Source organism: Alligator sinensis, unplaced genomic scaffold (assembly GCF_000455745.1).
Source record: "Alligator sinensis unplaced genomic scaffold, ASM45574v1 scaffold1122_1, whole genome shotgun sequence".
Classification (NCBI taxonomy): Eukaryota; Metazoa; Chordata; order Crocodylia; family Alligatoridae; genus Alligator; species Alligator sinensis.
In genome coordinates this window covers 731,031-742,508 of record NW_005842467.1, presented here as the reverse complement: position 1 = coordinate 742,508, position 11,478 = coordinate 731,031, and the positions used below count along the sequence as shown (strand labels likewise).

The following is an 11,478-nucleotide window of genomic DNA, read 5'->3' as shown; positions in this document are numbered from 1 at the left end:
CCGCCAGTTGGTCTCTCTGATGCAGTTCTCATGCCATCTTCCGCGTCCATTCACTGGTAGGATGGAAGAGAATACCACCTGTGCACCGAAATCCCTCAGCAAGCCGCCCAGAGCACTGTAGTCCGCCATCAGGTGATCGGGGGTTCTCCTGGCCGCATCATTAGTACCCACATGGACTAGGACCATGGGGTAGTAATCGGTGGGCTTGATCCTGGCCTGGATTACTTCCGTCAGATGCCGAATCTTTGCTCTGAGCAGGCAGTAGACCTCTCGTGTTGAGGGGTCCTGTTGACAGATGGGCCCTTCCGTACCTCTCAGGATGGAGTCTCCTATGACGAGCACTCGTCGCCTCCTCCTTTGGGTGCGCTTGGATCTCTTGACCTGTTCGGAGAGTGGAGAATGTGGTGTTGCTTCCTGCCCAAGGGTTTCCTCCTCTCCTTCCATCTCCTGCAGGGTCGCCAGGGCCTCGTACCTGTTCTCCAGTCGGACTGGAGGAGCTGGTACCTGTTCGCTGCGAGCAGCTCCGGTCCTGGATCTGACCGTCTGCCACTCTGCTGTGGAGGGCATTCCCCGGGCTGCTTCTTCCTTAGGTGCCTGGTCCTGCAGGGAAAAGAAATAGCCGTCAATTTCATCCTCTGCCTCCCTGATCCCCCTCAGCCTGCTAACCTCCTCCCGGAGCTCCCTCACCTGCGCCTTCAGAGCCCTAAGACGAGCTCCTGCCGGACAGGTGTGGGGGCCCCCAACCTTGGGGATCCCCCGCAGGCCAGGAGGTAGGGGGACATCAGCTCCCCCATGGGCTCAGTCTGGGTGGAGGCCTCAGACCAGCCCTGGGTAGGCTTGGCCCCCTGGGCAGAGGCCCTAGCAGCACTCCTCATCAACACCATTCTATAAGCTGCTGTTTGTAGATCTGTCTGGTGTCAACGCCCTACCCATACAGGAGTCTCTCTCCAGGCCCTTCCTTCCCGCTCGCCGGCGCGAATGCCTGCGCGCCTGTTTGCGCGCTCTGTTCTAGCTGCGCGGCTCCCTATCGGCTCTGCCCACCCTTCTCTGGATAGTGAATTTTATCATTTGGTGATCACTATCTCCTAAGTTGCCTTGAATCTGCAGGTCCCCCACCAGGTTGTCTCCTGTGGCTAGCACCAAGTCGAGCAAAGCATTACCCCTGGTGGGACTCCTTACCTCCTGTGTTAAGTGGAGGTCCTGAATACAGGTTAAGAACCTGCGTGAGCGGTTAGATCTAGCTGACTGTTCCTCCCAGCATATTTCTGGGTAGTTAAGGTCCCCCACGACTACCATGTCTCTAGACCGCACAGCCTCTTAGAGCTGCCTGGAAAATTCCCCATCTAGCTCGTCCTCCTGGTGCGGAGGCCTGTAGTAGACCCACACCACCAGATCCCTTTCCCCCGACCCCCTTGTATCCTAACCCACAGTCTCTGCTTGTCCTCTGATCTCAGTTTGATTAGGGAAGATGTGTACTGATCTTTGACGTATAGAGCAACACCCCCTCCTTTTTTCCCTTCTCTATCTCTTCTGTACAACCTATAGCCCTCTATTCTTACCCCCAAGTCATGTGTATAGTCCTACCAAGTTTCTGTTAGACCCACTAGGTCAAAGCTATTGCTTACAAGCAAGAGTTCTATATCCTCTTGCTTGTTTCCCATGCTCCTGGCATTTGTATATATACATTTAATTCCCTGGTGGCTGCTCTGGAACCCCTCTGTACTCCTGTCTTATAGGATCTTTGATACTTACCTGGGCTGATCTTGTGGCTATCTCATGGTTTAGTGTTGTGTGGATCCCTCCGTCCTTGTCCTCCCCTTCCCCTGGTGAACCTAGTTTAAAGCCCACTGGAGGAGATCAGCCAACCTGAACGAGAACACACGCTTACCTTTGGGGAGAGATGAAACCCATCCACCCGAGCACGTCTCTTGTTCAGAAGTATGGGTCATGGTCCAAAAAACGAAAGCCCATCTCATAACACAGCTCCAAAGCCGTAAGTTGACCTCCATGATGCAGGTCTCATGGTGTTGTCCATGTCTGCTCACTGGGAGGACAGATGACAAGACCTGTCTCTTTCAGCTTGGCCCCAAGAGCCTTGTAGTCCTTCATGACCTTGTAGTCCTTTCTGTACCTGATAGGAATTCACATTTTCCTCATTTTATCCAAATCCTTAATATACCCAATATTCTACCCCACAAAAGCCTGATGCTGTTGAATGGCAAAACTCCCATTGATTTCAGATGAACTTAAAGCTGTTCTTAACCAGGATCCAATCAACCCAAATTTGACATTTCTGGCTCCTTAACTAATTCACTGTATTACTTGCTGTGTCCTAAATATCTCTGCCTAGAGGAAAGATCTAAAATTGCAAATTAATTGCCTTTTTTCCTTTTTGGAAATAATTGTTCTTCCAGTGTCACACCTGGAGTGGGTTCTGTGATTATCTTCCTTATGGCTTCTCTTAAATTCTGTGCTGTCATTAACAGTGCATTGCACCATGTGTCTATTGAGATGTGTATCCTACTAATAAGAGCCAAATATTACCATAAAGCTTCAACAGGTTTCATATGGAATGAGGAAGGGTGGTGGGTATGAGCCATCCCTTTAGTGTATAGATACATCTGAACTGTTTCCAGGATGAGGCACAAGGTTACACAAAGAATGTTGGAAATTTACCATTTTAATGATATGTGGATTAAGAACGAACTCTTTTTTTCAGAGTGTGGTTTGAAATTCAGACCACTTTTAATTTTAATTCCAGTACTACAGCTAGAAAGAAAAAAACGTGAAGTTTGGTCAGACAATCTTTTAAATATCAAGTAGCTTAAGCTTAGTGAGGAATCATTTGCAGGATCCTTTTTTCAGTGAGATAAACTGTCTGTTTTATATTCTAGAAGCATTTAAAGCATTTTACGCTTAACAACAATGATTTATATTGAAATTACATAAAATACAATATCAAATAATTCCCTTCCAATTACATTTTCATTTTGGTGTTGATGAAAGGTCAAATATGCAATAGCCTTATGAATGTATTATTGACATAAAAGGTACTGTAACCATTCTGCCATGAATACATTATATACACTGTTTTATGCCCATAACTAGTTGTATATGTAGTATCAGAAGAGAAGTGCAGATAGATTTTTCCATAGGAGTGAAGTACTGGAAATATGAGGAAAACTTGAAATCTTGGTTATTTCATATTATGAAGACTAAATAAATAAAACTGCTGTCCCTCTGCCTTGTTTGCTTTAGGACCAACTTTACCTTTGAAATCTATTTAATGTCAGAACGTGTTTTCCTGTTTGGAGCTGAAACTGCATATTCACAAAGAAAATGGACCCAGGCAATAGCCAAGGTAATGCTGATAATTATCTGTTCAAGTTAGGCCATGAGACTGCACAAAATATAAAGTGGCATTGTTAGCTTAGAATCCAAGAGAAAACAGATGTGATGAATACTGATCTACCCAGTATGCAAAGGTTTCCCTTACAGCAGCAGAAAATATCTTCTGCAATAAATGTTTGAAATGAGATAATGCAAGGAAGCACAAGGAGAAATGAAACACAACATTCTGATGCTGACCTTAAGAATACAATTGTGAATGTTCTAATGTAAAAGTCCGTACTCCATATCAATGGATTCTGATCCAGCTCAGATGTAGCCATGCGCTCTTCAGCTGATGTAAGCCCAATTATGCTTTTCACAAGTTTCTGTTTCCTACTGAAACAGAATTTCTGACAGATTTGGTACAAGGTGCATGAAAGATAACATTTATAATAAAAAGAGATTGCAATTTTAAGAAGACAGAAACTTAAATATTTTATTTTTAATATATTTTTTAAAAAAAATCTGCTGCTCCTGATTTATGCAGTTGGATTTAGCATTTAATTTAAATATATTTTATTTATAGGAAAGGATACAATATCTACTTATATTTTATTGCCATAGTCTTTCTTCTTAATATACTGACTTCATTTAATTCTTTATTAATTTATGTACTTTTCTGTATCACAGATATTTGTTAATATTATTGTATCTCATTTTTCTTGACAGAATTTTGTTCCCATTGTCGCTGGATGTTTGTTAGAGAGAGATTATGATCTCATTGGTCAGTTATATTACAAAGATTGCCATAGCATTGATCAGTGGAGAAAAGGCTGGTTTGCTATAGAAAAGTCAAGTCTGCATTTTTGTCTGGAAATGGAGAATGCTCAGGAGGATTCAATATATCTGAGAAGACTACAAGAGCTAAGTAAACATTTACAAAATGCTTAGATTAGTTCTAAAACAAACTGTGCAACTCATTCAAACCCTGTCATTTTGAAAGTATGTGTATGAAATTAAAATCATGGTTGTTCACCATGGTTGTTTGCATACATTTGTCAAACACCATCCCTCTCTATTCTGTATACTGTTTTATACATCATACATAAATTTCAGTTTCTATGTTATAGTGGTTGCTCAAATTAGAGCTATCTTCAGAGTTTCTTAATAAGCCCATAAGAACATATAAGAATGTAACTGCTGTTTATCTGGGTTAGACCACAGGCCCATCTATCCCAATATCCTGTCTCTTGAAGTAGCAGAGAATGGCCGCTGAGAGGGAGAGTAAACGGAGCATGTCTGGAATTTTCTACACACCACTTCTCTGAAATTCTGGACACTGTAATGGGACAGGTTTGGGAAGTTTTGATTCAGAGACTGCATCAGTACATAACATATTCAATCCCTACTGATGGACATTTCCTCTGAGAATTTCTCCAAAGCTCTTTTTGACTGGGTTAAACTGAAAACATGCACAACATTTTGTGTCAATGTGTTCCTTCCACAACTTACTTATATGAATGAAACTTATTTTGTATGAAAAAGAGCTTCCTCTAGTTAGTTTTAAACCCAGTACCTTAGCAGTTTTGTTTTATGTCCCCTAGCTCTAGAAGTGAGAGCTAGGGGACATTAATCCCTATTTATTTTCTCTGTACCATTTTTTATATTTTGTAAATCTCTGTTGCATTCCAGCTTGTGTCTTTTTCTATTTCCAAAGCTGAAAAGTCTTAGCTTATTTAGTCTCTTTTCATATGGAAGCCTTTCCAAAACATCTTTGTGCTTCTTTGTACCTTTTCTAGTTCTATATCCTTTTGGAGGTGTGGGGACCGCATTTGTACACAGTATTCAACTTGTTGACACATCATAGATTTGTAAAAGGTTGTAGGAATCTATTTTTTTTATTTTCAATTCCCTTCATTATAATTCCTCACACTTTGTTAAAGCCTTTTTGATTGCTTATGAACACTGAGCTGAGTCTTTTAACAAACCATCCACAGCAATTCCAGGATCTTTTCTTGTGTGGTAGAGCCCATCCTTGCATATGCATATATTGGTTTGTTTGTTTTTTAGGTGTATTACATTACACTTACCAGTACTGAAATTTATATGCCATTTTGTTTCTGTTCACTCAATTTTGTGAGATCCTTCTCTAGTCCTTCACATTTTACCTTGGTCTTTGCCACTTTGAAGAAACATTTGGCATCATCTGCAAACTTGTCCACTGCAGTGATGACCACCTCCTTCCCCTTTTCAGGTCACTTATAAATATAGTAAATAGTACTGATTCCACTACCTCTCAAGGACCCCACTGTAACTTCTTTCTTTTCTGATGACTGATCATTTGTAGCCACTCTTTTTCTATCCTTAAGCCAATTCCTAATCTACAAATGGACCTTCCCTCTAATCTGTGACAACCCAGTTTCATTTAGAGACTTTTTCAGTGCCTTTTTGGAAGTCCAGATATACTCTGTCAGCTGGACCACTCTGATCCACTTGTCACTGACCTACTCAAAGGACCCTAATAGTTTGAGGCATGACCTTCTTTTAGTCATGTTAATTTCTCCCCAGCAAGTCCTGCTCAGTAAGGAAAGTCTGTTCAGGTTAGAGTGCTTTCTTTTGTACAAGAGTATAGGATCATAGAATAATATTTGACTCCTTGGGTCTGTTGTCTTTTCTTCTTGATGAAGTAGAAATGTTGACTACATTGTGCAAGCCTGAGATGATTGACTAGTCTAATTTTAAATTACTAAAATTTACTGGAAAACTAAAATCCCATTGGAAGACTATTTCACAGGCTAATATTTTTTTTTTCTATTTTTTCTTATATCAAACTCTCCTTCCATCAATAATACATTCTTCAATGTTACTTGCACTTAATAACTCAGTGGTGGTAATTAGGTTTTGAGCTCATTTTAGATTTGTCCACCATGGATATAATTAAAGGCCAGGTCAGTGTGTTATGTAGGGAAAAGTATAAGACTAGAGATTTATCCTTTTGATATAGATGTTGTTATATCTAGCTGGATAGAAGTTGTACATTATACTCTGTATAGATCATGATATTGTTATATTTATCTATATATAGCTTCATCTATACCGCTACTGCATCTGAGGCTACTTTGCAATGTCCCCACGAGAGCCCTCCTTATCATATGAATACTCTGAATCTCCATTTTTCTTGCTTATGCAACTCAGACATATACTGTACACTTATGCACTTGACTCCTTCCCTACCCCTTTCTTTTTCTGAAAGTAGTATTGCTTAGCTTTCCTAAAGTTGACACCTTTTTGATAATGCATTCTGTATAGCTATCTACCCAACCATCGTCCCTCGTTTCTAATATTTAATTGCCAAAAAGTAAGGATCCAACTCACTAATGAGGGAACTGAATTACATTGGGGGCAACTGCAGTTTACAATGTAGTAACTCTTTGCAGAACCACACTCAGCTGTCTTCTCAGTATTTTAAAATCTGTTAATTTAAATGAGTCAAAGTATATATGAAATGTTAAAAGGCACTTGATACATACATAGGGGTATACTTATTGAAGTTTATTGAAATTCAAGATATAATTGTTTCTGGAGACTGAGGCAACATGCATATGAGGGTGTTCCATAAAATCTGAAGTTCTAAGACTTGCTTATTCAGAGATCCCAATTTGTTGGTAGATCAATTTCAGCTTAATCAACTTTTTATTGTGACCCTATTACTGTTTTTAGAAGTAGTGTTACTTGGAAATTGTATATTTATGCATTATATGCTGCAGGATGATTGTGCGTGTGCATCCTCCACCGCTATAAAAACATTGTGTTGATCATAGAATCGTAGGGCTGGAAGGGACCCCAAAGGATCATCGGGTCCAGCCCCCTGCATGAGCAGGACAGACATCTGGGGTCAGATGACCCCAGCCAGGTGACTGTTTAGTCTTCTCTTGAAGACCTCTAGGGTACATGATTGCACCACGTCTGGGGGAGCTTGTTCCATAGTCTGGACATCTAGTTGTAAATAAATTTTTCCTAATGTTCAGCCTGAAACTATGTTCCAGGAGTTTGTGGCTGTTGTTTCTAGTTTTCCCTTGGGGTGCCCTGGTAAACAGTTGTATGCCAAGCCTCTGATGTATGCCTCTGATGTAGCGGTAAGCTGCAATCAGGTCTCCCTCAGCCTTTACTGTAGGCTTTAGAGTCCGAACTCCCTCAGCCTCTCCTCATATGGCTTGCCATGCAAGTCCCTGATCATGTGGGTGGCCCTTCTCTGGATCCTCTTGAACTTTAGCACGTCCTTGTTGAAGTGTGGTGCCCAGAACTGGATGCAGTACTCCAGCTGTGACTGCACCAATGTTGAGTAAAGTGGGAGAATCACTTCTTTGGATTTACCGGAGATGCATCAATGGATGCATGCCAGAGTTTTATTGGCCCTAGCGGCTACTGCGTCACATTGCCGGCTCATATTCATGCTGGGGTCTATTGTTACCCCCAGATCCCTTTCATTTGTAGTGCTGGTCAGGTTAGCAATGCCCAGACTGTAGGTGTGATGGGGGTTCTTCCTTCCCAGATGCAGCACTTTGCATTTCTCTATGTTGAACCTCATTTGGTTCTGTTCTTCCCAACATGCCAGCCTGTCTAGGTCTGCTTGTATCCGCAGCCTATCTAATCAATATGGTGCAGAGTAGAAAGGTGCTTTGTGCTGAATTAGTGATTTTTCCTCTAAGGTATGGCATTGTAAACATTCACAGCCATTTGAATGCAAGCACTCTGTTTGATTTTGACAATCCAGTTAAAGTCTGAGCCTTTACAATGTGCCTTTAAGATGCTTACATCCAGGGTGACGTTAGTCTGATACAGCACAACATTAAGATGCATATTGCTTTAAAAAACTGTTAATTTTTACTTTTTTCATTCTGCAGAATTTTTTTTTCTTGATATACTTCTGAATAACATTGTAATTCTTGTTGTTGTGCTTTTTGTAATGTGCAGCATAACTATGGAAAAGCATGCTAAATTGACAAGATTTGAAGAATATAATGTTTACTTTATTTAAAATTTGTTAACAAAACAAAAATGTGTTTTGTTTTTAGCAATCAGCAGTGTGATGCAAAATGGAGAAAGAATAGATGTCTTGCTGCTTGTTGAAAAAGGAAGGTAAATTGTTAATTTACATATAGCTATAGTATTTATGATCTGATTTTTGTGCTTGCAGGTCTTAGAATTCTTCTTTGTTTTGCTGTTGACGTTGCCAAAGTAAAAAAGTAAATGTATAGAAAAAGTTTAGTTAGTGGCCTAATTAAACCTTAAGTTTATGTAGGAGAATGTTAAAACATTTATTTTAACTGGAAGTTTTCCAATAGCAAATAACATACAAAAAGCTAGAACTCTTGGTTCCAAAATGATACCTTTTATTAGACCAACTGGAAAATGGCAAGAAAATTGTCCTTTTCTACAATTTTCTTGCCATTTTCCAGTTGGTCTAATAAAAGGTATCATTTTGGAACCAACAGCTCTAGTTTTTTGTATGTCTTTTTGTCTCAGACCAACATGACTACCAAATACACCCCCAATAACAAATGAACCCTGTCGGATGAGCCTGTCCAAAAAGGCCTCTTAAGAAATTCCTGACTTCCATGGCCAAGTGGACAGAGGGAGTGAGATCTTTTCTAAACATTTCATATCTGTGTCTGTCTTGATATCAATCTACTGTATGTTAATCTACTAGTATTTCTAGGTTCTGTGTTTTAGTCATTTTAGAAATCTGTGAAAGAACTTATATATTTCATTCATTTAATATCTAGTGCATGATTTCAGTTAGTACATGTTGGTAAGGAAAATTATTTGTTGAGACCTAGTTGCAAAGGAATGTTAGGGTGGAAACAGATGTTGCTTTTGTGCTGCCATAAAAATTAAGGTGGTAAAAAGGTCAAATAAACAGATGTCTATTCTCCTTGTTGTGGTGGACATTTGTTTGCTTTAAGATGTGAGAGCACAGGCAGCCTGGAGATGCCTGTACTCTCCAGCTACCCCAGGCAGGCACTGTCAGGGCTTAAGGGGCCTGATCCTGCCTGGCTTTCCCTTGCTTACAAAGACTCACCTGCTTGCTCCAATTCTGGGGCTTGGACCATCAATGAACTTTCCTAGTGAGTTCAGTGTTTTAGTACAGCTCCAGGGCTGGGACTGCCAATCACCTGATTGTTGCTTTCAGCCCTGAGACTGCACTGGAGTTGACTTCCCCTGCTTCCAGAGATGCACCTAGGGGGCACATCTCTGTAACTGGAACATGCTAAATGTCCCGTAGGTACAACAGCTGGCACCTGCTTTGTCCAGTGAAGCAGATCAGCTGTGCTGGGACACTTACCTTCATTTGGTGATATCTATTTCTAGCCTTAAGGTAGCAAACAGCTGTGAGCTATGTCTGTTTACTCAGAAGATTTTGTAGTTCTGATATCTAAACTGTGGAATTTTTTTGTACATACAGAGAAGCGTTGTCTGTCATCTCTTGACTGACTGGAAATATTTATAGAATTGATGGAACAAAACTCATACTACTCACCTGTTGGTTAGATGAATAAAACTTGCTTAAGAATGGCTTACCCAAGCAGTTAACAATTTTAGTAATAGTTTCCACAAGCAAAATAGACGAAGGAAACAAAACTGATTCAAGAATCATAAAGATGGAGTAGTGAACATGAAAGATGTTTTTTCTAATGCCAAGTTTAGGTAGAATAGTACTGCCTTGAGGACTGGATATGGACTCCTCTCTAAAGCACTCTCATACTTAGGGAAAAGACTCCTCATTTGACCACGAAACTGTTGCTGCTTATATGATATTGAGGAATTTGAACATTTGGTGACAGATTGTCTTGTCTATCTCTCAGGGAGAAATAAAGAACAGTTGCTGAGTTGCATCTTTGAGTGATTATACTTTTATAGCAAACTTCTAGTATTGTAAACATCCCTGCACACAACATCTTTCAGAAGTTATTAGTTTATATTTGGGGGGGGGGGGGAAATCATTGTATACTTCTGTCTCTCCAATATTTTAATTCTCTCCCCAAACATTTATTTTTCTAAAATTCTAGATCATGTCAAAACTTATTATGGCAGTACAGATGGAAAACTGAACCATTTTTTTCTGAGAATTTTTTTTTTTTTTTTTTTACTTTTTTAAGTATATTAAAAGATGCGATGCTCAATAAAACATTCAGAGCAACTAGGGACACTGTTAGGCATCCTATTCAAGACATTGTGTGGCAGATTAATACATACTATATATCTAATTTCATAGATATCAGTACTATGCAAAACTGCTTTCTGTAAGTCAGACTTTATTATTTCTTTCATTATAATATTTCTGTCAAGTAAAGATAGGTTTTCCCTGGACTGCTTTAATAGTTTAATGGGAATTCTGAACTATTTGAAATTAATTTCTGGGGGGACACCCTCTGATTTACAGTGAGCATGAATATGTTGAATTTTTCATTACTTAAGTCTACTACAATAAATTTAAATACATAGTGTTCACGTTATCTTAACCATTAAAAACCATATGGATACGAGAGCTCTGGTATAGTGATACTTACTTAGGATATTACTCTATAAGCATCCAGGTGTTCAGCATGCATCTTGCAGTGATAAGCAATTTATCGTAACATAGTTTTTGAAGATTTTAGAAAGCTAAGCAAAACAAAAGATGTACGGCTCCAAACTCAACTTTGAAATGTCAAAATAAGCAAAGTTAACTCATTAACACCACATATAAGTAAATATCAACTTAGTTACAGTAATAGGGGTATTAATATAAAATCAGTAATATAAAATTCAGTATCTCTACACTTTCAGTTATTGTACCTGACCTTTGGTCCTAGTTTTTGAAGTGCCCAAGTTCTAAACCTTCTCAGCAAGAAAGATTTAATAATCTAATATACTGATTAGATTATTAATCTAATATGCTGCCCTCCCCAAAAGAGGTTCAGGGTGGCTTACAATAAATCAGAAAAAAGCTGAAAGACAGAGAAAAATATTCAAATAAAATAGTGTGTAATGGAACAAACTACTCAGACAATATCCCAAATTTAAACTCCTCCTGCACAAAATAAAAGGTCTTTGTGTATCAAGAAAATGTGTAGGCTTAGGCAGTGAGGTAGCACAAGGGGGAAA

The 11,478-nt window shown here is 39.5% G+C and overlaps 1 protein-coding gene across 2 annotated transcripts in view; it reads left to right on the top strand.

Annotated features, from left to right (window-relative positions):
• The window catches only part of ARAP2 (ArfGAP with RhoGAP domain, ankyrin repeat and PH domain 2), a 246,403-nt gene that overhangs the window by 126,263 nt on the left and 108,662 nt on the right, over positions 1–11,478 (top strand). For both annotated transcript variants that reach the window (XM_025212512.1, XM_006030846.3), the window contains exons 17-19: positions 3,259–3,361; positions 4,060–4,258; positions 8,406–8,469. In XM_025212512.1, coding sequence (XP_025068297.1) covers positions 3,259–3,361; positions 4,060–4,258; positions 8,406–8,469 — 366 coding nt within the window. The remainder of the gene's footprint in view (positions 1–3,258; positions 3,362–4,059; positions 4,259–8,405; positions 8,470–11,478) is intronic.